General features: G+C 45.4%; 3 protein-coding genes and 1 long non-coding RNA gene across 8 annotated transcripts; 3 read left to right on the top strand and 1 right to left on the bottom strand.

The window, feature by feature from the left end:
• Positions 1–1,936: 1,936 nt before the first annotated feature.
• LOC120698569 (protein LIKE COV 2-like) lies at positions 1,937–5,906 on the top strand. The gene is made up of 8 exons (XM_039982252.1): positions 1,937–2,248; positions 3,194–3,246; positions 3,342–3,451; positions 3,650–3,817; positions 4,163–4,260; positions 4,767–4,893; positions 5,197–5,316; positions 5,557–5,906. The coding sequence occupies exons 1-7, from the start codon at positions 2,120–2,122 to the stop codon at positions 5,301–5,303; spliced, it is 792 nt and encodes a 263-aa protein (XP_039838186.1). The 5' UTR covers positions 1,937–2,119; the 3' UTR covers positions 5,304–5,316; positions 5,557–5,906.
• Positions 5,907–6,508: 602 nt separating this feature from the next.
• On the top strand, positions 6,509–7,356 carry LOC120698570. Its single transcript, XR_005684905.1, has 2 exons — positions 6,509–6,960; positions 7,048–7,356. It is a non-coding gene; the product is annotated as an uncharacterized LOC120698570 (long non-coding RNA).
• Positions 7,357–8,839: 1,483 nt separating this feature from the next.
• On the top strand, positions 8,840–12,262 carry LOC120700751. The gene is made up of 2 exons (XM_039984984.1): positions 8,840–11,612; positions 11,813–12,262. The coding sequence occupies exon 1, from the start codon at positions 8,840–8,842 to the stop codon at positions 10,259–10,261; it is 1,422 nt and encodes a 473-aa protein (XP_039840918.1). The 3' UTR covers positions 10,262–11,612; positions 11,813–12,262.
• Positions 12,263–14,896: 2,634 nt separating this feature from the next.
• LOC120698568 (polypyrimidine tract-binding protein homolog 3-like) lies at positions 14,897–24,429 on the bottom strand. 5 transcript variants are annotated; one of them, XM_039982249.1, is made up of 16 exons: positions 24,403–24,429; positions 19,561–19,791; positions 19,271–19,336; positions 19,053–19,124; positions 18,892–18,968; positions 18,544–18,625; positions 17,672–17,804; positions 17,132–17,196; positions 17,009–17,058; positions 16,874–16,915; positions 16,625–16,676; positions 16,474–16,525; positions 16,370–16,383; positions 16,124–16,231; positions 15,741–15,884; positions 14,897–15,644 (listed from the first exon to the last, which is right to left on the bottom strand). In XM_039982249.1, exons 1-16 carry the CDS (start codon positions 24,412–24,414, stop codon positions 15,255–15,257), a joined length of 1,590 nt encoding a protein of 529 aa, XP_039838183.1. In that variant the 5' UTR covers positions 24,415–24,429; the 3' UTR covers positions 14,897–15,254. The 5 variants fall into 5 exon arrangements, with proteins under 5 accessions (XP_039838183.1, XP_039838184.1, XP_039838180.1 ...); XM_039982250.1 differs by having other exon boundaries at positions 16,474–16,522; XM_039982246.1 differs by having other exon boundaries at positions 14,897–15,884.
• Positions 24,430–26,552: the final 2,123 nt, after the last annotated feature.

Below are 26,552 nucleotides of genomic sequence, written 5' to 3'. Positions count from 1 at the left end.
TGAGAAAACTTTTGATACCCATTTCACATTTTTCTAATTTAAAATGAATTACTTATGACTTTTTTAGTTTAAGATTTAATATTTTTAATTCTCAAAAAATGAAAAATCATCTTCGAAACCATCTAAGAGGCCAAATTTGTCCGGTTTCAACAGTTGGATGGCCTTTGTTATTCGGTTTTATAGTTAAAGATTGAATATTGAACTTTTGTAATAATTCGAGAATATAAACCAAACTTTCTTCTATAAGAAGTGGCTAAGGCATCAAAGAGTATTTGAACAACACTGTATGATTACTCATTGAATAAACAACTTCTAGCTTATTAGCTCTAGTGGTAACCCATAATATTGCTTCATACTTGATTTTGATCATATGGATACCAATATTGTGTTGTCTGATGTCTCATAGTCAAAACTTTATTCTCTTCTATAGTTGCCTAGGTCCTATTTGGACCTATGGGTTATTTTTTAGCCCTCCTCCAAATAGTCCCAAATAGTTCGAGAGGAGTCAAACAGGGGCTATTTCTGAGCTATTTGAAAATAGCCCACCAAAAAAACTATCGAGAGGAGTCAAACATGGGCTATTTCTGAGCTATTTGAAAATAGCCCACCCAAAAAACTATCACATCCAAGATGTGTGCTATTTGGGGCTATTTCAGGTAAGGTCCACTTATTCTCTCTCCTGAAAAAGTGGCAGCCAAATGATTGGAAAAGTAATTTATGAGCAAAATAGCCTTTGGATCCAAATACTTCAAAGATTATTTCATCGAAGAGCTATTTTTTTACTAAATTTTAGCCCTCAAAATAACATTTAGCTATTTGTCCAACAGGACCCTAGTTTTTGAATCGACAAGATCGACAGACGTGGCATGTGGTATGTGGTATGCATACTTACACGAAGTTTTTACACTACGAAAACGTAATTGTTCCGGCTGCTAGATCTCTCCACACATACCAACGTGACAAGATCACCAGAACAAACTCGAACCCACCTAGTCGGCTGCTTAGCTCAACCCCCACGGATGAAACCACGGGCGAACCGACCACGACTACGCCCGTGCGCCGGTTTCGAGACGGAAACCGCACCGGACCGGCCCGCAACCACCACCGGCCGCCGGCCGCCGGCCGCCGGCCGCCACGCCCTCCTCTTCGGCACGTCAACGCGCGGGCCCACGTGCCCCGACCCCATATCCCAGTGAGGCAGCGACGCGCGGGGCCGGCGCCGCCCCCTGTTTGATTTGAAGTAGGATAAGTAGCACAAAAATTTTGACTAATAATAATTAGGAGTACTAAATAAAGATAATTTATAAAACTAACTCCACAACACGAACCTAATGAGGCCTTTGACCGCACGATTAGAGGATAGTTACTGTAGCATTATTGTAGCAAATCATCAATTAATTATTGTCATTAGATTCGTCGTGAAAAGTTACACTCATCCATAAAAAATTTTACAAATAAATTTCGTTTAGTACACCATGTACGTAAAATTTTTTTCTCGGAAATCGTCCAAGTCGAGCGGGTCCCACGCGAGGGGGAGTCCGGTCACTTCAGGCGGCGTGTCGCTTTCGAACTCGACTCCGCCACCAAGGCCCTGTTTGTTTTTCCCTAGTACTACTAGCACACGATTCCCGAAAAAAGAATCTTCAATGCATGGAGTACTAAACAAAGTTTATTTGCAAAACCTTTTCACGGATGGGTGTAACTTTTCACGACGAATCTAATGATAGTAATCAATTGATGATTGGTTACAGTAATGCTACAGTAACCATCCTCGAATCGTACGGTCAAAGACCTCATTAGGTTTGTCTCGCGAAGTAGAGCAAGGTTGTGGAGTTAGTTTTATAAATTGAATTTATTTAGTACCCCTAATTATTGGTCAAAATTTTTGTGCTACTAGTACTACTGAAAACCAAACAGGGCCCAACTGCTTCCGCAGGTGGTGTTTGGTTTAGCTGCCCCCGCCCGCTGGCCGCCGCTGCTGCTGGTGCCTGGTGGTATCCAGCGGAGCCCAACCACCTTCTCCCGTCGAGGCCGCCGCCCTCGGTTCCTCCCCGCCCCGCCCCGCCCCGCGAGAAGCTTCCGGAAGGTCCGGCGAGGAGTATCCAGCCCCTCGATCGCAATGCCGGAGGACAAGGAGTACGCGCCCGTGCCGCTAGGCCAGGCGGCGGCGGAGGCGGCGGCGCCCGACTCCGAGGACCCCGTCAAGTCGCCGCCGCGGCCCAGCTCGCCCGCCACGTCCACGCGCAAGGTCCGGATCCGTCTCGCCCTAGAACTAGAACCTAACCCCCGCGCTGTATCCTGGCGCACGGATCTGGTCGCGCCTGTGCGGCCGCGCTGTTCCGGTTCAGCAGCCGTCTCGCCCTTTCATCTTCAGAACTCCTGTTTCGGGTGGCCAGCAGGGGTCGGCCATGTATGGGGAGCTGACCGCGTTCTGCGGTCAGATTAACGCTCTGATTTTGTACCCCCCCCCCCACCCCCACCCCACCCACCCACACACACACACAAGATTATCGGTCCTCTTAGTGCTATTTTGTGCTTGTGCTTGTTTGTCCAATTTAAACATTTATTTTGAATGGGTGAAAGCCACTGGCCGTGGCAATGTTGGGGGCATTACCCAAATGCAGATAATTTCGTGCTTGAAATAGGCACTGGTTTTTTTCGTTGTGTGAAGTAGGCACTGAATTTAGACAAGAGATTTTTAGTTGTCCTTAGCAAGATTTGTGCCGAATGCTGCATATGATCCTACTACACATGAATTTGGGTTTCAAACAAGTCTGGACTCTGGAGTAGCATGATGTTCATGGCGTCAAAAGTTTTTTTGAACTTGAGCATGCAGAGTTGTAAAGAGGGAATGCATGAACTAGTTCAACAATGTTGTTAGAGAATACGGGACTCAACAGTAGAAATATGATAAATTAACTACCCCTGGATGTTAGTTTCTGGTCTACCCAGTGGACAAATAGCAGTTCACATATTTAGGCATTCTAATCATTTTCCATCATAAAGGTTTATTTAGATGCAGCAATACTGAAATTATTCCAGCATTATATAAGGAGTACTCAATCTTGACGTGTTACTGTCTTGTTTTTCCTGGTGTATCTAAATTGATATATTTCTTTACAAGTCTACATGCATGTGAAACGATGTTTACAGACAGTATTTTCGTACTTAATAACCTTGTTCATTTCAACAGGCATGCTTTGCTGTTCTTCAAAGCTGGGTGTCAAGAAAATTTATGACCGGATGGTATGTTTCACAAGGACCAATTCAGATACTTTGCAAGAGCTACAGCATATCCATGCTAATATTCTGTTTGTTTTCTGCCTACCTTTTCTTTGCAGTGTAGTTCTATTCCCGATTGCTGTCACGTTCTTCATCACTTGGTGGTTTATTCAATTTTTTGATGGTTTCTTCAGCCCACTCTACGCAAAACTTGGGTTTGACATATTTGGTAACTGTTTATACTAAATTCATTCTATACTTGTCATTGTATATTGCTAAGAGTGTAGAATTATTGGTATGCTACCTATAACTAAATTCTTTGAAATTCTTGAGTGCATGATAAATTGTTATGATTTGTAGAGTGCATATACTTTCTCTTTCTTGAATTCATATTTTTTTTCTGACAAGAGTTTTGACAATATTTCAGGCCTTGGGTTCTTGACCTCCCTGGTGTTTATACTTCTTGTTGGAATATTTGTGTCTTCTTGGGTGGGTTCAACTGTCTTCTGGATTGGAGAATGGTTTATAAAGAAAATGCCATTTGTGAGGCACATATACTCTGCGTCAAAGCAAGTTAGCACTGCTGTTTCACCAGGTAATGTAATCTATACACAGCTGCAATTTCACATGCACCAGAATGATGGGCATCTGTTTATGTAGCTTTTCAGTAAAACGGTCGTTTATGTTCCCATTGCCAGCACATGGACACTATAACTTTTAAATGAGGTAAACATTATGCTCCATAAAGAGCATAAAACAGTTTGACAGTCACATTTTTTTTTCTTGCGTACTTTTTTACTGCCATGACTCAGAAGCACCAATTCTATGCACTTAATGTTGTGTCTATATAGCTATCAACATTTTGACATTTATTTCCAACTTTCTTATGGTTCCTTTCTTCTACGAGGAATTTTATTATAGTTTTTTTTCCTTTTGGCAGATCAAAATACAACAGCATTTAAAGAAGTAGCGATTATTAGCCATCCCCGTGTTGGCGAATATGCATTTGGATTCATAACATCAACCATGGTTCTTCAGGTACTTGTTCATGCATATTTGCATGCTTTACATGGCTTTTGACCAGCAGATGGTGATCTTTTGACACTTCATTATGGATATTTTCCTAATTAATATGCTGTCAAAAACTTTTCATACATTTCTTTTGGTGATTCAGAAACATGTTTCTGAAGATTCCTTCCATTATCTTTTATGTTCTTGTTCTCTTGTGTTTTAGGTTAACATAAATTATTGAAAATTAAGCCTTACATCCATAGTAAGGTGACTTTTCCATACTTGTCACTCTCTTTTCACATAATGATCACTGATCGTACAAAGTCCTTAGCCCTACAAGCCAGCCTGGAGCTGAGACCCAGTTTCTTGGGGTAAAGGGATATAGCAGTGACCCATATTAATTTAGACATCTATCGTTCCATTCAGAGTAACGTTGCACTTAAAGAGGAAGTTCCTATGCTTACGTTAACACTTGACGGCGTTTCTTGGAATCTTGGTTAACTCTGCGATGACCATCTATCGTTTCATTGCAGACAGACAAAGGTGATGAAGAATTGTGTAGTGTTTATGTGCCTACCAATCATTTATATATCGGTGACATTTTTTTGGTAAACTCTGCCGAAATTATAAGGCCCAATTTGTCCATTCGAGAAGGCATAGGTTGGTTCCTTGCTCTCTTTTTACGTTTCCCTCTACTGCTACTGTCCAGAGAAAAGAAAATAAATGTCTATTACAGTAATTCCTTTGAATGATTTGATTTGAGATAGGAAGTAATTGTTAAGTTGTTCCTTCCTGCTAGAAACTATTAAGATGTTCCGTTATCTTTCAGGTGCTAGAATTTGATTTTCATTTTTTGCATTTGTTTCGCAAGCTGATACAAACTCATCAACTACTTATAATAAAGCTTTTTCCTATATTAGCTGGTTTTCTAATATTTTGATTTTGCTGTTGTGCTTTCTACAGAAATAATTGTTTCAGGAGGAATGACTATGCCACAGGTGATCACGTCACTTGAACCAACTCCTCGAAAGAGCCTGAACATCCGTTTAGACAGAGTGATGACTGTATGAGGCATGAAACTAGGTATATATCAGGCATAGTCTTCTGCAAGCGGGGTTTTGAAAGCTATCTTTTTCAAGCCCCCTTGATTGCTACTTGCTAGCATGCTTTGGTCCATTTTGCATCTGAATGCCAGCCAAAATCAATTTACTGTAACGAAGGGAATGTCAAATTACTTGGTTCTTGCAAATTGAATATAGACTGATATATACAACGAATATAGACTGATATATACATTATTGTTCCTGGTACGTTGTATTGCAGGGTTGATTGCGGAGAGGCGTGTGCCAATACCTATGATCGGTTCTGGATTAGAAGCTGGGGCACGGGGCATTGATTCAGAACGCAAAAGTGTGGCACCAGATACATGGCAACCAGAAATGTGATTGTCCTGCACTGCCTTGTGTTGCACAGTTGGTTGGCCAGTGACATGAACATTGCAGCTTCACTGCCTTGTGTTGAGCAGTTGGTTGGCCAGTGACATGAACGTTGCAGCTTCGGTTGCGAAGCACCAGATATACGTAAGGTTGATCTTATCTACTTGTGTGTAACAGCACGCTGCCTCCACCTTGTGGGAAAAATTGAAATCCCAGTCTCCTTGTACTTCGATCTCATTATCAATTTGTACAGCCGGTCCACGCTGTCTCCACGGCTCGCGAGTCGCGACGGTCCACGCCGTTCGCCGGTCCGCTCGCCTGTGGCTCTGTGGGCTACCGTGCTAACCCGCAGCTCAACCGTTACGTGTCGATCCGTACCACCCGTTACATGCATGTATGGTGGATGCAAGGCGGAGACAACACTGGATCTAGGGGGGCTCAGCCCCCCTAGACCCAAAAAACCCATAGAGCCCCCCTTGAGTCCCCTCAATTTTTGAGAAGAAAGGAGGAAGGAGAGGTAGAAGAAATCCCCCCCCCCCCCAAATTATTTCTGGATTTGCCTGATGCACTGTTCTGATCGTCTTCTACTCTTCTTTTACTGTTCATTTGGGTTTTGCATGCATGTCGCCGCGTCCATGCATTGTAACCAACTATTGGTCAGACCACAAGCTTAGTCAGTCAAAATACGGGCTATATTGGGTGAGTATAGTAAATTTCGAAAATGATTTGAATTAACTTTTACATTTCAAAATTTTCTTTAATTTGCATCTTTTTTGAAAAAAAAAATTGAAATTGAACTTGAGGTCGTGTGTAGAGCAGGGTGCATCTACACTTAGGCAACATTTTTTTGGAACGCAACTAGGAGGAGATATTCCCACCTGGAAATTTCATTCAAAAAGGACACGAAAGGTTTAAGTTTAACATAATGATGAGACCAAACATCAAGTCATCGCATACTGTGGAGATATACGGCGACAACTGAAATCCTGAGCACGGAACGTGAAGCCATTTCTTATTTTCCATGTATGCCGCAAGATGGTTAGCAAGAGTCACCAGTGGTGGAGCCAGCCCCAGCATTCTTGGGGTAAGCCCCCCTACCCCCCCACCCCAACGCTGGCTCCGCCCCCTAAGCAGGACGAAGGCCAGACTTGCTGCGGAGAAGACCCGAGCAAAACAAATCCAAGCTGAAGCAAATCTCCTTCCCACTCCCCTTGCTCGCCTACTCCTCCCTACTCGAAGTGCGGCGAGATCACCGGTGATCTATCATTCCCTCGCTGACTTACTCTCTGGGGTAAGAAAGCCCTTCTCTCGTACCAATCTTCATTTCTCTCTAGATTTTGATTGTGAGTTCACATCATATCGCATTGGATCTGTTCAGAATAGGGATGGAGGTAGCACCAACCTTCGTAGCAGATTGATCTGATGCCTTAGCTGCTCCGACACACCAGATGTTGGATGAGCAAGCCTACACCTCTAGTAAGAGGTCATGAATGTGTGGGGCATTTACCTTATGTGGGTGATTAGACAGATTATCTTTTGTCACGACTCTAATTTATCCATTTGTACGAAGATTATTATCTGAACAAGGGTGTTTGTTCATTATCTTTGAACTCCTTAGGTATTGGCTTCACAACCTGTGTGGCTGTACTAAGTACTCTATTAATAATTATATATTGCTTGTACAGTATGGTTATTTGTGTGAAGCGTGCCAATATTTGGGAGTAATGATCATACGAAGTTTTGAGTAATTCAACTGAATAGAGGAATCCTTTGTGACAAATTTGTACCGACAAATTTGTACTGTGAAAGGGGAGTGAGGGAGTGGGAGAGGGAGGGAGAGAGATAGATACTTCATCCCTTCTAAAATGTAGTTCATTTTAACTTTTCTATATTCATAGATTTTGCTATACACCTAGACATATATTATACCTAAATACATGGTAAATACTATAAAATAAAAAAAATCAAAACGACCTACGTTCTGGAACGGAGTGAATAGATGTCTATGTGGCCAAGATTGGTGTACAGAGTGCTACATTTGTACAGTATGGAGCCATTCACATGTACATGGAAATTACACGACAAACAGTGTAGAGGACTAATCCATGGAGTTCCATTGCATATATACACGGTATGTTCGTTGCGTAATGCCTGGACGGAGGCGTGACACCAAGTTACAATTGGTCGCGAATTCGACTGACATCAAATTAGTTGCCGAAGCGCCCTGTTACGTTTTCGGCCGAACAACTGATTTGACATGATTTTCTTCCGGGCGCTGCTTTCCCGCGTTCTCTGGCCCGCTTGCAAGTTGCAACGAGGAAGCCCTTCTTTTATTTGGTTGGGCCGTTGAATAACTAGTGTTTACATTTGTGGTTGCGGACAAGAGATGGGCTGTGCCATGAGTCACGTGGCGCACTTTGTATTATTTCTAGTTTTATCACGTTTAGACCTGTTTTAGCAGATATTTTCAGGAATGTTTGTTTTTTTCTAAATATCTACGTATTTATTTTTCTTCCATCAAGCAACAATACCGTTTATTTTTCTTAAAAAATAATACTTTTCTTATTTTCTTTTCATAAAATAATAATATCAATTATTATCATTTCAAAACAAATAATGATACAAATTATGGGGACAAAAGCTTAGATGCTTTAGTCCCGGGTGGTAGAACCGGGACCAAATATCCCTCACGCTAATTTTTTTTTTGCGTTTTGTGGGATTCGATCCCACGACCTCTGGCCTCACGCACAAGTACTTTGTCAACCCACCTACGCAACATATGTGACTCAGTATAGAATGACTTCCTCTTGAACTATCACGTGGAGGGGCTTTTGGTCCGAGTTGGTAACACCAACCGGGACCAAAGAGTTCTTTAGTCCAGGTTGGTGCCACCAACCGGGACTAAAGGGTTAGAATTGGGCTCTTTAGTCCCAGTTGGAGCCACCAACCGGGACTAAAAAGCCCTCTCGCCCCCTAGTTTTTGGAATCGGGACTAAAGGGCTCTTCAGTGCCGGGTCCAATATTTGCAGGGCCGGGTCCATTATTTGCAGGGATAAATATAAAGGATCGAATGCTATTTTTTTTAGTAGTGTATAGATCCCCTTCCAGCCGCCCGTCGAAAAAGAAACCCCAACAAATCGTAGTCGTGTAGAGGAGGAGAGAGGAGAGTCATGGCTTCCCTCGACGAGGCCTCCCTCACTTCGAGGAGGGGAACGGGAACGTTCTCCTGTTTCCACGGTGGGGAGGAGAAGCGGCCTCCCCTCGACGAGGCCTCCCTCACCGACGGCAACAATATCAGGAGGGGCATCGAGGAGTACTACGAGGAGGCGGCGCGCCGGCTGCCCCTGAACGAGATGCCGGAGCTCCGCGGCTGCATCCACGCGGGTGGCCACTGCTTCGGCCTCGGGGACCCCGTCACCAACATCCTCCTCAACTCCATCACCCTGCTCCGCGGCGAGCACCCGCCTCCGCCGCCGCCCCCATCCCAGACCCCGGCCGGCGGCTGGTTCGAGATCGCCTCTCGATCCTACCGGGGCCTCCGCGCCTTCATGACCGCCTACTTCCGCTACCTCAGCGTCACCCAGGCCCAGCGCTACCTCTGCCTGGCCTCCCACGACCTCTCCCTCGCCATCGAGCTCGTCCAGCACGACCGTTCGCGTGCTCATCCGCCCCTCCTTCCCGACGGCGGCAGGATCAAGGCCGCGCTGACGATCGCGGCGCTCGAAGCACACCACCCCGCCCCCGACGTCCTGGCGGGTCTCATGACCGCTCGCTATCCCTCGGACCTGCTCTATCCTGTCATGGGCGTCGTGCAGAAGCAAGAGCCGCTCAGCACCGACCAAGTCCGCGAAATCATGGAGCTGCTTGCCGGCCAATGGCCGCCCACCCCCTCGCCGGCCAACATTGGGTTCTGGTTTCATCCTGACAGCTCTCAGACTGCTCCACGAGGCTGCCCGCTGCTGGAGTTCTCAACCCCCGTCGGGGAAGACGAAGACCTTGTGGCCCAAATCTCCATAAAGCGCACCCAAGATCACTTCGGTCATCGTCCACACGAGTACATCTCCAAACTGATGTTCCGCAACGCAGACAGCATCATCAAGCTGTCCAACCTTCGGATGGCAGTAGGCAAGGCCGGTGGCAGTGGCAAGTATGGTTTGCCATCTTCTTCTGATTGTGATGCCTACCCATGTCACTTGAGATACTTGAAGATGCACTTGCTGGAAACCATCCATGCCTCGTACATCAAGGCGCTGCCAGACTTCCCAGCAGTGCTTGGAGCGCTGGCCTGCTCCATGCTCTCCTTGAGGCTGGACATTGCTACGGGCCCCTGGACTGTGCCTCCGACATCATCCTCAACTCCATCTGGTACAGCATTGCCTTCCCACTTGCACAGGGTGCCGAGATTCAGTTGCCACGAGGTATCCTTTGCACGAGAGCACTGTCTCGCATGGAGTCTTGTTCCCTCACTGGCATGGTTGCCATCTTGCGTGGCACCTACAACTGGGATAGTAAAGCCATCTGCATGTCGGACCATGAGGCCTTTGGTTTCCTCAACGACTGTGACTGCAACTTCATGGACACTCTCTACCTGAACTCGCGGGACATCCCCTTCAGAGATGCAGCCAAGGCTGCCAAGCACCCCCAACACGCTGCTTTTGCATCATTCTTCACGGCACTGTCCCTTGATAAGCGCAACTATCTGAAAGGGTTAATTGCTGAACATGGTAGGATCTCTGATTTTGATTGGGACAGGATAAACAAGTTCCTCCGTGAGGAATTAGCATGCAAATCAGTGCCTCTTTCATCGCAAATGGAGATGGAGGATCCACAGGTAGGTATCCGATCACCCTACCCAGCTGGTGGTTCACACAGGGGAAATTCACATTCACCAAAGGGATCATCTTACCATCATCACCGGAGATGTCCCCATTCGCCACACCAGAGAAGTCATCAATCGCCTCGCCGCTGGCACCAGAGATGTCGCTATTTCCCTCACCGGTGTCCACACTTTGCTCACCAGGGATGTCGACAAAGGCATCGGGGGACAAGTTGACTTTTGTTTGCTCTGAGCTGAATAAAGTGCTCCTTGAATACTGTTACAAGCATCCTTGGGTAATGAACTTCCCCCCATCCCCTAAACCTCCCTTTACCTTGAATCTCTTCTAGCTTTCTGCTCTCTGTTCCCATGCTCTGCTCTTCCCTGTGCTCTCTAATTTTTTAATCTTGTACCCATGTGCCCGGTGGTACTGCTTTGCAGCTTGGTACTTTGTGCTTATTAGTGCTCGACGGTTACTGTTCTCTGTGATTGTTGGTTACTTGTTAGTTCTTCGTGCTGTTAATATGTTATAGTTGGATTATAGAGTAGTTATTCTTAGTGAGTGAGTTATTTGTGATACGCTTCTGTGCTGCTCTAGTTTATGAATTAATCCCTCCTTTCCAAAATCTAGTTCGTTTTGCTTTTTAGATTTATAGGATTTGCTATACATTTAGATATAATGTATGTATGTCTAGGTGCATATCAAAATCTATGAACCTAGAAAATCTAAAACGATCTACGTTTAGGAACGGATGGAGTAGTTATTTGTGAATACCACGGCACTTCTACTTAAGACATCATTTGTGATACAATGCTGGGTGCTGTTGGTTATTTCTCATACTAATGTGTTTCTAACAGGCTGCTTAAATATTCTCAACCTATGCACTTATTGCAGGAACCAAGTTACAAGCTTGACATTGTTTGCGGAGTCATGGAATCTTGCAGATCCTTTTGCCACCCAAAATTGTACCATGTCAACTTTTTGGTGAGCATAGATGAAGATGCAGCAAACGATTCCAGGGAGCGCAAACTCTTCTTTGCGAAATTCTGGGGACCATGTTTTTCTCAAGTTGTTCAATTGAAGTCGTCCAGCTGCAGCCCTGTATCTGATTACTTTGGATGTACAGGTGAGCCCTTGTTCCTTATACTGAAAAGCTTCAGAGTAATATACATGTTAATATCACGGAAGCATCACAGTAGTAAAAGTAAAAACACGGTGAAACACCCACCACAACACAGTTTACTGGTGTGAAAAATGGTTGTTTGAGGCATTTGTATTCCTAGTTTCTCATGTCTTTGTTATTTGATTGGGGCTTTGAGAGAACAGGTCGCTGCACTATCTGTGAGACTGAAGGAAGCATGATTGTGCATCCACCATCTGGAGGCCATTCCGGAGACATTAAGGGCTTGGTTGATTTATACTCTGATGCTGCGGTTGGTTCCAATGAGGCAAGAACTTTTTATCAAGACAAAGTTGAGTTGCCCATTGTATGGACCGACGACTATCAGTTCGAAGGACTTCCTTTGACGCCAGCATGAATGGTTACACAATTACAAGCAAAGGTTGTGGTTGTGGTTGTGGTTGTGGTTGTGGTTGTCGGATGAAACAGCGCCTTACATGAAGCAGTTGTCATCGGCAATAGATTAGTTTCTATTTGGGGATTGTTAGCATAATATTTAATGAGTTAAATACACCCACGGCTCTCGAACTTGTCTTGAGGTGCCACTTAGGTCCACGAACTCGTAAAATCGAAATCTGATACCCTGAACTTGTTAAGTTGTGCCATTTAGGTCCATACCCTTGACGTGGCGCCACATGATATGAATATATGCAAAAAAAAAACCTCCAAATTAGCCATCTTCTCCTCCCAACTCCGGCGGCCGCCCGCCTCCACCTACGCGTTGTCAGGCCCGGTGACCGGCCGCCTCCATGCGCCTCTGGTCGGGGCGGCAGGGCACGGCCCCGCCCTCTGCCTCGCGCGGCGGCGCAGCAGCAGGGCAGACGATGGGAGCGGCGGTGCTCCTGGCGGATGTCCAGGTCCAGCACGAGATCCCGTCCACAGCATCTCCTATAAAGCCCGCACCAACCAACGGCGGCCAGCCACCCGCTCCCCGGGCCCCCCGCCCAGCCACGTCGCCATGGCTCTCGCCGTCCGCGCGCCCAGCTTCCAACCGCAGCCGGCCTCTGTTTCTGCACCCACCTCCATCTCCTTCCACGCTGCCGCCACCGCTAACGTGAGACCCACACCGGCGCCGCCGTCCATGCCTCCGCCGCCCCGCCCTTCACCGAGGCCACCTCCCCCTCGCGCTACCGCCATGACGCCTGGTCCTACGCCGCAGCCGGCCTCTGTTTCCACGCCCGTCTCCATCTCCTCCCTCACCGTCGCTGCCGCGAATGCGAAGCCCTGCGCCGGCACCGCCGTCCGTGCCTCCGCCGCCTCGCCCTTCAACGAGGCCAACTCCTCCTCGTGCTACCGTCGCGGCGCCCAGTCTGAAGCCGCCGACGGCTCCTCCAAACCCGTGTTGTCGTCGTCCTCCGCTGCCGGAGCTGCACAGGCTCCTGGACGTGTTGAGGGCTTACATGGTGAGGGTGCCGAGGGGGAGGGCGGCGACGGCGAGCCCAGGAGGGTGGCGCTGGTCGGGACGGGGCTCGGGGACCCCGAGCTGCTCACTCTCAAGGCGGTCCGGGCCATCGAGGCGGCGGACCTGGTGGAGGCGAGCGGCCACCAGCGCTGGGAGGTCGTAGGGGCAGGAGAGGAGAAGGCAAATTTGGAGGGGCCTTTTTGCATATATCCATGCCATGTGGTGCCACGTCAAGGGGTATGGACCTAAGTGGCACAACTTAACAAGTTCAGGGTGTCAGATTTCGATTTTACGAGTTCATGGACCTAAGTGACAACTCGGGACAAGTTTGAGGGCCGCGGGTGTATTTAACTCATATTTAATTGACTTATCGCTTGAACAGACTGTTTATCAAGTCAAATGCTGGATATGTACGGAGTGGAGTTTTTAAGTTAATTAAGTGTTATAATGTGTTTATTTCATTTCCTATAATATACACATTTCACTGGATATGCATCTTTGAATCTAAACAACACGAACTCATCCATCCTTCATGTATACTGTTGCTACTACTACTACTACTACCATAGTTGCTTGGATTGCATTTTGCTGTTAATTTTATTGTATGAGCGTTTTTGTTCAGTTTTAATGAACTTATGAATTCTGACCGTTCTTGCGCCAACCATAAATCCCATAACTGTATTTCTGTACTGCATAAAGTGATACTGTTAATTTTGGCCGTTTATTTTAGGCCATCTTTAGTTTTACTGTCGTGCTGCTTGGTTTGTCTTTTGGCCCAACGATGATGAGTCATCCCTGTGTTGGGGAATATGCATTTGGATACATAACATCAACCATGGTTCTTCAGGTACTTGTTCATGCATATTTGCATGCTGTAGATGGTTTTGACCATCAGATGGTGATCTTTTGACACTTCATTATGGACATTTTCCTAACTAATATGCTTTCAAAAGCTTTTAGTACATTTTTTTTGGTGATTCAGAAGCATGCATCTGAAGATTCATTCCATTATATTTTGTGTTCTCGTTGCTGGTACGTTGTATTGCCAGGTTGATTGTGGAGAGGCGAGTGCCAATGCTTATGATCGGTTTTGGATTAGAAGCTGGAGCACGGGGCATTCAGAACGCAAAAGTGTGGCACCAGATACATGGCAACCAGAAGTGTGATCGTCCTGCACTGCCTTGTGTTGCGCAGTTGCTTGGCCAGTGACATGAACATTGCAGCTTCACTGCCTTGTGTTGCGCAGTTGGTTGGCCAGTGACATGAACATTGCAGCTCCGGTTGCGAAGCACCAGACGTACGTTAAGTTGTTAACTGATGCTCCAGCTGCGTGGCCTTTGCCTGATTCAAGTTGTATCAATATCAACCAGTGCTCGCTTTTGTATATACAAAAATTCCTATACTAAGAGCTGCTGAAATCACCAATTCCTGCACGTTTTATTTTGAGGCGTCGTTGGTGAGATTATGATTTGCGAGGGGATTCTTGGTTTCGCAACGTGCCCCTTGACATTGAGGCATCAAAGTGGCATAGCAGGAGGGTAACTGGTGCATGTTGGATTTGGCGTGGGAGGCCGATGTATGTTCTGGTTTCGAGTTAGTGACGTCAAAAATAATAGACCAGCGTCAACTGTAATTGCGGTGAGGCAAACTGACACAGCAGAAGGGTGATGCTAAACTTCCAAGCAGTAGGGATTGAGTTGCTGGGGGAGTGCAGAGTGCTGCCGGCTGGCAGCAGCAGGTAACGGACGGAGAAGAGGTGGACTTGTGGTATTCAATAAATCTATTTCCGACGTTCAGTCAGCAACACAAAACACTTATATATTTCAGGTTATGTAAAATGCCATCACAGGTAGGGTTTCTTTTCATGGAGCCAGGAGGCAAAGGATAAGAGATGATCCACACACAATAAGCAGGCCTTTCAACTCAGAATAGCATGACATGAGGGGGTAAAATCCTTTGATAACCTAAACGACAGAACAGGGAAGAAACAGAAGAGAAACCCTTTGGTGCAAGGCCAGTATCACGAGAAACGAAGAAGAAACCAAATGTCAGGGTAGTACAACTCAGACAGAGCATCAGTCTGGGAGAACAGCGCATAGGATTCACATCTTAGTTTCAAATGCCTTCCTAAACAAAGCTCACAGAGGCCAAGAGAGCGGCTAAAGACCTTTCCCTGGAGGAGCGGCTTATATACTCTGCATCTGGGAGAAAGAGATCCGGATCGTGTTCCCCTCCAGTGAGCTGGCGTGTTTCGACACGAGGGCCTCTGTTGCCTCCTCTTCCGTCTCAAACATGACGAGAGCCTGCCTCTTGCCGTTCACCTCGAAAAGCTTTGTGTTGATGACAGAACCGTGCTCAGACACATGGTTGAGGATTGCTTCCTCGGAGATCTCTTGGGGGAGGGCAGAAATGTGGATCATCTTTGTTGGAGCACAGCAATGTCTGTAGTTCTTGACTACGTTGCTGTTGAACCGGTTAAGGCTTGAGTTTAAGTAGTCATGTGCGTCAGGGGCAGGCGTGATGTTGGGGTACTTTGAGTAGTTAACTTCCAGTTTCTTGCCAAATAGAATTGCGCCCTGCAAAAATATAGGCATCCCAAGATAGAAGATGAAAGTCACAGATGTGAACAGAAAATAATGTGATTGAGAAGAGAACGGTGAGTCTGAATGTACCTTTAGATAATGCACAGCTAGCTCAGCCTGCAAACCATCAACCATCTCAACTAAGGCGTGATCTGGTTTATTACGCAATATCTTGATTCGTACTATGTTTCCGTACAAAGAAAACAGATTGAAAAGCTTATCCTCATCAATTTTCTGCACATAAAAGGGAATGAATAAAGATGGTAAGCAGGCCTAATCATCGCAAATAGTACTTAAGAGGATTTTCTACCTATTAAGTAAAATAAAAGCTTAAAAGCACATGGACTCACCAACCACTAGTATAATTATTCAAAAGAGTATATAAATTTTAACATAAAGTAACCAAAGGAGTTGCACTAGCTTAAATTTGATGATAGAAAATAGAACAAAACATGAAAAGAGTCAAAACTTACATCAGTGTTCAAATTACTAACTATGAGTGTGCACCGTTCATTGGTACCAGTCACTCCATGAGGTAATGTTCCACCAAACGCAGCCGCAATCATTGCTGCTCTTCCCATCTGGTATCAATAAACATAAATGCTTTGTATGAATATTCACAGGAACTAGACAAGCAATAACTCAAATCAGAACAAATGTATATTCAGTTAAAGCATTTCTCTGCTATACAGCATTGAAGAATCCATTCAGACGCCAACCTGTGCATACGAAGCTGCAAGTAAAAGAAAAGAATAAATATTTTCATAAATATAAGGCATGTGCAATTAACAATCCAAAAATAAACAAAGTTTAAGTGTGCTACCTCCAGGTTGTTGGAAGGCATAGAGACCAGCTGGATCAGGATAACCTTGCTGCTACAAAAAATTTGAAATAAAAGAAAACCACACAGTTTAGCTTTACAGCATCAACTGATCCAGATAAAAAGAGTACACAAGAAAAGTATCACCACCAACCTGAGAGGTCCTAGGACGTTGTTCTGTAGGCAATGATGGATTTGTAAAATCCCTGAAGAAGAAAAAAGGAATTAGAGGCAGGTGGCTTTCATGCTTCAATGAAAATTAATATCATCGCAGAAGAAAGACCCAGTTGCTAACTTAAGTTACATGTTAGCTTGTAAGATCTAAGATGGCACTACCATTTCTAGGTAACTGGCATTAACACAAATTGCAATGTCGATTGCAGGGATGGAAAGTCAATATTACCTAGACCGGTCATTGTTGTAGTGGACTTGCAGTTCACTGAGGCTGGATATTCGAGAACAGAAAACAAGAAGAAATTAAGCTATAGAAAGTGAGGGGGATGAATTTCAAATTTGATAAGATGCTCAATGCTCATACTTTGAATATTGAATGTCTAGCTGGCAGCAACCATCATATATGTTTCTTCCCTGGGATATCGTGTTTGTTAAGAATAGAGTATAGATATAGATGCACAATCAAAGGAAATTAGTATCATATTACATGCAAAGAACCAAATGCTTCCACAGCTTCTTGGCGCGAGTTATACTGAATAAGAGCTTGAAAACCTGCATCAAGTAAGAAAAGGATGAAGAACCTTAAAGATGACAAACATACCTGCAGGAAACAGATGTGTGGCAAAATGAGGAAAATATTAGAACATAAATACTTAATCAACCCCATGGGACGAAGGGTTAGGTTTGTGAAATTGTTTTGGTATAAATCCATTTGAATTAAACAATCGGGGCAACAGGTTTAGATGTACAGAACTGTACTAGAGACCAGTCATTTGCAGACACATCTAGAACTTGTAACCAATTGCTATGTACAGCACATGATATTGTTAGTTGTTAAAAGCTGTTGTTTACACCTTACTTTTTGAAAGAGGATGCAGCTCAACGGACCCACATTTAATACATATAAGGCTCATATGAATTGGTAAAGCCACCTTACCATTCACATGCAATCTATAAGTGAATCAGAAAATGTATAGCAGGTGTACGTGTGCGTGGTGAAAGAGATAAGAGAGCAGGAAAATCTGACCAGCTGACTTTTGAAATGTGACTATCTTCTCCACAAATCCATAAGCTTTGAATACTTGATGTAGAACCTCCACCGTTATAGGATAGATCATGTGGTGGATAGTAACTAAGAGGATTCGGTTGGGTTCAGAGTCCTGAGGCCAAGCAGCAACAAGCACCAAGATGGAAAAGAGGAGATAGAAAGAAAAGAATAAATAGAGAGGAATGTGTATAGAGTTGGAAAATAAGAGACCAGACATGATATGCCAATCTAACTCAACTATCTCAAAGAGGAGGTAGAACTATATAAAATACAGCTGAAAATGCTGCCAATCAATGCAATATTTTGAAACAATTAGTTGCGTATGTCAATGATTTTTATAAAGAACTAGTTTTACCACTGTTGCAATCGAATGTCCAACTTTCAATAACTTTTCCCCATCCTACTCCCTCCTTAAACAACTTACAAAATGGATTGTTCAAACTAGGAAATGACAAAGCCTATTCCTATCAATATGCAGGCAACTAAACCTACATGGAATCTACAGAGGTATGAGTTGCTGTTTTACAGAAACATACTAGCAAAGGGGGCAACCATTACATAACTTAAAAGTATGCTCTCACACAAATAGCTATCCTACGACATGGGCTCAATAAAGCTGATTCTTTTCCTGTTAAGTCATTGACTATTGCTGCCAAGCCTACATGTCCGATGTGATAACTGATTATCATACAACTAAATGCCAAAAAAGATCAACAAGAAAATAAAAGAATATATGACACACTAACAGGCATTAGTTACATCCAGAGTCTATAGCATGATTTTTATTTAGGTTTGGATCTTTTCAGGAAATACAATAGATTAACTCTACAGTACATAATTGTCTGGTGTACCTGATCAGAATTCCTTCCATGAGAGCTCTGGTCTGTGGTAAGTTCTTGGTGGGATGAGAATTGCATGTATATATTCCTTCCCCTAAATGGCAAACATGATGCACAAAAATGATATACCACATACCAAATGGAACATGAAACTCAATTGAAAAAAAGGGTTACTTTTAAGCTAAACAAGAATGCAATAAGGATTGAAAGCCGAAAATCTGTTCACAGGATTCATAAATTTACACACATTATCTATCCAATATAGTCATGTTACTTAGCAGATTACATTGTAAAACATGTATGAGTATCTCTTTTTGGAGCTTTTGGCGTACATAAATCATTACAGCCAATGTGCAGTACCTTACACTAGGTTGAACAGAACTGTAATATTGCAGCGCGCTCACAGAGGCATGTATGTCTTCCATCTGCAGAAGAGCCTGCTCCAGAAAATAACCAGAAGTCAGCAATAACAAGAAGTCAATCTACTCTATATCTCAAGCACAAAAGAAGGAAGCGCTCACCTGATTCTTGGCTCGCAGCATGACAATCTTGGAGACCAGCCCGAACGGCTGCAACAGCTGGAGTAGATCAGACTGCAATCACAACAGCACGGTGGGTAGGTAGAAAGTAAAAAATCAAATCTTTCGGCGCAAAAACCGAACCTGACCTAAACCCTAAACCCAGAAAAACACAAAAACGGAAAAGATTCAATATTCCCCTTTTCTGCTCCCCTTCTCACCTCAGCAATCTCATGCCCAACGTTGCGGATGTGGATTACCTTGGACGGCTCCGCCATCCTCCTGCACTGTAACACAGGCAGCAGCCACTAATCAACACCAGGGACCCACCCAGTATAGGACATGGGTGTACACATGCACACCCGACAATTTTTGCAAAAAAATCGAAGTCAGTAGGTATGATACATGTATATATTTGTAACCGGGTCAGATCCGAGTACAAATAGTTTACATTAGGGTTTGGGGTGCTCCGTTCCTCACAGCAAGAAGGGAAGAGAAGGGGCAGGCATACCTGGTGGATGCTAGTCGCCGGCGAAGGGCCCGGTGAAGACGTGCGAAGGGCGCCGCAGCTTGCCCAGTCGCCGCCGCCAGGAAAGGAAGGCCAAGATGGGGGGAGTCGGGAGAGGGAGAGGGGGGGCAGGGCGTGGTGAACGGGAGAAAGAAATAGATGAGGGGTGCACGTCCAGGTGCAGCAGGCAGCGACGCCGTCTCGATGGCCTTGAGGGTTTTCTTTGGAGCACGACTAAAACCATTAGAGCACAAATAACGTAACGTAGAATTAGAGTTATATAAAACTTGCAATCCTACAGAAATTTAAAATATAGAAACTATTTTCAAGAGATCCTCAAACATCGTGTTAATTTTCCAAGAGAGCCGATCTCACATTAATTTTTCTTCAAAAATCCTAAAGATTCAAGCGTCCAATAAAAATCCTAATTAATTTATATGTACAATATTTTGTTCTAAAATATCGTATAAATTTCATATAGGATTGAAATATTTAAAAATTCATATGGTTTTCCTTTGTTTCAAATGAGTCACGCAAATTGCTAAATACTCCTCCTTTTTTGCTAAATACACATAAATCCTACACGCAATTAACATTTTTGGTTCACTTTTTTATAATAAAATTTCTAAATACTCCTCTTTTTTACTGTATGGGGATGAATTTTTAAAGACTATTGTATATTTTTTCACTCTCAGTTTCCATTACATTGTCGAACCTTCTCCCATTTTCTGCTTGGGTTTCACTAGTTCGAATCCAACAATCTTTGAGATCGCCATCGATGTTCTTCGATGCTCGACACGAGGGGCCGCCTGCTCCGCTCATCACAGTCAATGTGGGCCCATCACTTTGTCCATGTTTTAATTATGCAATGTGGTTTTATAAAACTTAAAAAAGTCATGTCTCAATGGAATCTTTTCCTTCTTTTTTTGGTCTGAATATGAATATTCATCCGTTAAGACCATCCCAAGGCTCCTTTTCGCCCTTTTTCGCCATGCATAAACTAAACCAACAACTAGGATAAGCACAAAAATGAAAGCTTCGATAAAAACAGATACACCCAATACGTCGAAACTCGTTGCCCAAGGGTAGAGAAAGACCGTTTCCACATCAAAAACAACAAAAACTAGCACAAACTTGTAATAGCATATTCGGAATTGTAACCAAGCCATTCAAGAGCAAGCATCCAAGTTTGCGTTCTTCTCAACGACTTCAAAACAAGACCCCACTTGCATATGTTTAGAGATGACAATTTTTTCATGGTGGAAATGCTTTGTATTTGTTCTAAGCTGCTTATATTTTTTCTAAAATATGCTTATGTGTTTCTAAAATATTATTTATTATAGGTTGGTTGGGGAATTGAATTTAGATAATCATGCCCATGATGAGAAGAGAGTTCAAATGGTATGGAGGCATTATGACCGGATAACTAAGTGGAAGGAGTGAATATTTTTTTGTCAAAGATATAGGCAACTTTGGCGAATAATCCTAGGTATTTTATTTGATTTCTTAATATCTTTTTATAGTTTGGTATAGGCAATTTTCTGTCCACTTAAAATATGGCTTCAAAATATGGATATATTGGTCTTGTTTGTTGTTTTTGAAGAAAAATTGTGGGGGAGTTCCCCACAGCGCTTCATTTTATATTTTTATAAAAGAAAAAATTATACAAGATAAAGAGGACTTACAGCCACATCAAGGTGGAAAGAAGGACAAAAATAACAAAATCTCTAAACTATTGTATCTAGCCATTGTACAATTTGGGTTGGGGGCGGAGCTTTCCTTCACTCTTAAGAGCTGAAGGAGCACCTGTTTTTTGAAGTTGGAGATCCAAAGCCTTCTAGTGACTTTGCTGTTGTTGAAAATTTTATCATTCCTTAAATTCCAAAGTTTTGAACCAACAACTAAGAAAATCTCCATAAAGAAGCCGTGTGTGGGGTGGGTCCTACCATGTAAGAGTTTTGCATGTATGTCATGATCGTTTGGCCAATACATCTGTAAAGCTTGCCAACTGGATGTCGCAAAGGGGCGGTCAAAGAAAAGATGGAAGATATGTTCTTCTGCACCTGATCGAGTTGCACATTACACATGTGTATCCATCATCAATGTGAAAATGCTGTCTTCAGAGCATGTTCCTTGTATTAAGCCTATCAACAATGAGTAATCAACCAAAAAATTTGATCGGAGGCGTGCAATTTGATTTCCACAACTTGGTAAAAGTCATTGGCTTGGAGATATTGCGGAAAACCAAAGCATAGAACTTGCTTGAGGAGTATTCTTGTGAACCCCACATTAAGGTCCAAATGTCTTGTTTGTTGATAAAAATATAAGAATTATAACGGTGCAAACGGATCCTAGATTCGATATATTGGTCTTGTTATGTTAATAAAAATATAAGAGTTATAATGGTGCAAACGGATCCTAAATTTGATATATGATTTAGAAAATATAAGCATTTGAAGATGATTCAATCTTTTTTTTTCTGACGCATTCACACGTCTCATGAGTGCATTCAACTCTTCGTGGTTAAGAGTAGAAAAGATACACATTTATCACAGTAATACTTTCTAAATTTATGTGTACCGTAAAAATGTTAAAATATAGCCCATTTTGCTGGGTCCATCCATCAAACTATACTCTCACTCGTGGGATGTACGAGAGTCATGTATCCAACTGATTCAGAGTCAACCGCGTCTAGCCGTCTACTACGTTCTACGTGTTCTTTGATCCTTTCCCTATTGTACGCGGCATGCCAATTTCTGAAATGCAATTCAATAAAAGAGGTTTGCAAGAAGGAAAGAAAAAGAACGAACGCCATTACTGCGAAAACTTGTTCCCAATCCTCGAAAGGAAAAGAAAACACGCTAATCCTGCAGTTACTAAGATCGAACGATCGATCTTTACAACTTCCATGGATGCAAGCACATTTGATGATGTCTACCAACTCTACACTCCACTGTGCATCGTCGAGCAAGATCTAATCTGCAAATCGATCCTAGCTTACACACGCATGCGTGTACCTATCCTCTCTCTTTGCTTTAATTTGCTGGCCTCTGCGTCGACGGGGATCATCATCACCTCGTCGGCCGCTCTTTTCTTCGTCTTCTTCCTCTCGCCCTCTTGGGGATCACGATCCGCGCGAGCCTCTCCGCCGGCCCCGGCCAGCGGCAGCCGCCTCGGCTCGGTCTCCCTGTATATAGCCGCCAGCGACCGGGACCTGGGCCGCCTCCTCGCCTCCCCGTGGACGACGCCGTCGTCGCGATCCTTCCCCGCGGGGTGCGGCCCGGCGCTCCTCCGAGGAGACTCCACCACCGCAGCCTTGCTATCCTTCCCCTCCACGCCGGCCGCCGTGGAGCACGCGAAGCTCTCCGACGCGCCCTTGCTGTCCGGCTCGCCACCGCCGCCGCCGCCGTCCTTCCCGGCGCGCCGCCTGCGGCGGCTCTCCACCGCCGCCTCCCTGTCCTTGTCCCGGCGGCACTTGACGCTGTCTGCGCTCCTGCTCTCGGACCCGCCGTCGTCTTCGGCGCCGCCGCTGAGCTGGATGAGCTGCTCCGCGGCCTCCAGGTCGAGCCAGTCCGTCTCCGTCCCCGCCGGCGCCACCGACAACAACCCGGCCATCACGGGCTCCTCCTCCTGCAACGCAGCCGCCATCCGCCGGGACGCACCACCGGAGACGCCGATCGAGGAGAGGTCGTCGATCTCGCTATCTACGCAGCTGGCTGCCTAGGCTAGGTCGCGGAGAATAGCGTGAGGCCGCGCGCGGTGCGGCTGCGGGCGGCGTGCGAGGTTAAATATAGCGGGGGCGGGCGGGGCGAGACGGCGTGTTGGCAGGGAGAGGGGGATCGGAGGAGGCCCGGCGGTGGTGCGTGCCGAGGAAAGACTCGGAAGGTGGCACGAAGCTGACGCGGTGCCTTCCCCGGTTTGTAGAGGCTTTGCTTGGACTCGTGCGTTTGCGTTTGCCCTGGCGCTGGCCGGGTAAATTTAGAAGCCATCACCGCGGCTGCAAATAAACGAACACCTTGGAGATCGACTTGGACCCCGTTCACAGAATCAGATTGCCGCCACTGCTGCTGCCTGTTCGGATTCATGTATGTGAATGTGATGTGATTTGTTTGGGAAAATATAAAAATTTGTGTTCCAATGCCGAGAGGCAGCCACAAGAGCCCGGAAGCATTTCTGATTTGTTTTTGTTGTTTACAGGATGCGTCGCCAGGTCTCAAACTTTTTTTTTTTATCTGGACCGAATCGTTTTTCGCGGCGACTAACCTCCGACGGTGACGCAAGCGCTGCTCTCCTCAGGTCAGCACGCGCATTGGGCTCGCCTTGACGGGGGCCGTGTCGTGGACTCGTGGCGGCATGCATTGACCTGGACCGAGGAGGGAGGGCTCCCACCGGCGGCGACGGCGAAGAAGGGACTAGCCCCGGCCCCCTCTCCCTCCCTGGTCGTAGCACGTCATGATGATGATCCAAAAAACTTTTTGGAGGCTAAAACGCGTACTCCGTAGATGGGGATCAGTCGCATCAAAACCCAAAAGGCATGCTGGAGCGATCCGTGCCGGCCTTCCGTCGCGCGGGCAATCAGGGAGTAAGGCCTCACGACTCGGACTAGCTTGGAGGTCCGGTACGTTTTGTTCATGTGTGACGTCAACCCTCGTATGGTCGAATGGATGAGCAGCACGAGATGGTCGTGTCAATTTGCTCGGCAGTTTCTTTCCTAGATTGCTCATATTCATCTCCAGTACCAAAAAAACTACAATTTGAGAGATTTAGGAGACGGAAGAGAGCTCTAGCGGATTACCAATAGATTCACCAATATCAAAAAATTTTAAGCAAGTGCCAAAACCTCACCTCCTCTCCCATAGATGCAAGTCCGACAGCGCCCTGACTCCACCCCACGCTGGCGAAAAAGCGCAGGCCGCCCTGCCATCGGTCGTGCCTCGCCTCACCTCGCGCGGCACACCCTCGCCTCGCGCAGGGCTAGCCGGGCGAGCTCTTGCCAGCGCTGGTTGGGATGGGCGCCGCTCGTTGCTGCCGCTAGGAGGAGGGCGCTGAAGGAGGAAGAAGGAAGGAGGAGCGGCAGGCAAGGAAAGGGAAGGCAGCCGGAGTTGGGAGAAAGAGAAAGAGGAAGAGGAAGAGGATAAGATGAGGGGAGGAGGGAAAAAAGCCTCTAACATGTGAGACCCATATGGTTGTGGAGTTATTGGAGATTAGGTTTTGGTAGTCTGCTGTGGGAGGATCACCAATAATGCAAAAGTAACTATTGGAGATGGAGAGAGAAATTTTTTTGTTAGTGGGGGATGAGCAATATGTGTAACATCCCAGTTTTCATCACGATTAAGGGGGGTGTTGAAATATATAATGCAAACTTCTAGAAGGTTCTATAAAAATAAGGATAAACTATGGCATAATTTTATTCACCATGACAAGGTTATAGAATGTTCCACAAGAATCATAAGAACACATGAATCTTGGATATTTTCGTGTCATGGTAAAATTTAGAATTTCTAAAAATAGATATTTGTAGGGAACTTAAATATTTGTAGGGAACTTCCTAGAGTGTGACATGTGTCACTCATCCAAGAGGGTATGGGTGCCTATATAAGGAGGGTGCCACCCCTTGTCATGCCATACTACTCCACTCCATCCCACACACATCCAAGGGCATGGTAGAAGTGAGCATAGGTAGAGTGTGCTAGGTGTGTGTTCCTTTGTTGCTCAAATAAGGTAAGCGTCTTTATAAGTGTTAGTCTCCCGGTTAAACTTAGCACTTAGTGTATAAGTTGTCATCCATCGAAGGTTGGCTCTGCCACCCAGAAGCCAGCTTCATCTGTTGGTAGGCTCTGCCTCCCGGAAGCAAAAGGCGGCTCTGCCATCAAAAGGACCCGGTATACTAAGTAACTAGAAGATGACCGACTCTGAAGTGAGTTGGTGTAGATCATCAACTTAGTAGGGCCACCTCAATTTCCAACAATCACTAAAATAAAACTTATGTTGCAATTAAACTAGTAACGTAAAATAATACTAACGTCATATGAGGTATTACATAATTACTAGGCAAACTATTTTATACTTTTGCCTTGCATTAGTACATTCGTTCGCTCCAGTAACCAGCATACGCATGCTTGCACCTACGATAAAATCATCTCGTCTCCATAAAAGCCTCTCGAGTCACCGTACCATGCCATAATTCCCAGACAATCATAACAGCGCCTACCTCCTTTGCAATAACTTCATCATTCCCTGGAAGCCACAGAGTACCCACACCATTGACATTAAAATGACCCGTCATGGCAGCACCCACCTCGCCATAAATTGGGGTCGCCACGCACAGTGCCGGCCGAGATTTTTCCGCCGAACCGCCTCACCCGCTCGCTCTTGCTCGCGCACGCGTGACACGCCGGCCCCACGACGGGACCACGCACTGCCGCCGGCATCACGCCGTGCCGCCCACCCCCACGTCCCCACCTCGCCCACGCCGCTGCAGCGCCCTCGCCGGCTTTGCCGCCTCGGCGCTCGCGCCTTCAGTGCTGCCACTATTCGCGTTGACGACGAGCTGCTGCAGCCCACGCAGTCGCCCGTCCCTGCGCGAAGCCGCTTCTGCTCTCCTCGCCTATAAAAGGAGCGAGGCCGTGACGAGCCCCGTCACCAGCCCAAGCACACCGAGCCGCTTCGCTCCGCCAGCTGAACCACTCCTCCCGAGCCCAGCTCACTCACGAGACGAAGCTCCAACAATTGGCCCTCTTCCTCGAGCTGTTCCGCGCCAAGGTGAGATGGCAGGCAGCTCCCCCGACCATTAACTCCACAACACTAATAAAGGCTCAAAACACCCACCAGGCCGTGAGCACTTAATCCAAATCATTCTACCAATCAATAATGTAAACTCAATATCTCCTTCATATCAACTCCTTTTCACGTAACTATTTTTCCTTAACTCTCCTCAAATCATATACTATCTATTCCTGCTATTTTCATCTCCATTTGAGCTTATTTTATTGCTT

This window comes from Panicum virgatum, chromosome 3K (assembly GCF_016808335.1).
Source record: "Panicum virgatum strain AP13 chromosome 3K, P.virgatum_v5, whole genome shotgun sequence".
Classification (NCBI taxonomy): domain Eukaryota; kingdom Viridiplantae; phylum Streptophyta; class Magnoliopsida; order Poales; family Poaceae; genus Panicum; species Panicum virgatum.
Note: the sequence above shows the minus strand (reverse complement) of the source record. Positions and strands in the feature narration are given on the sequence as shown.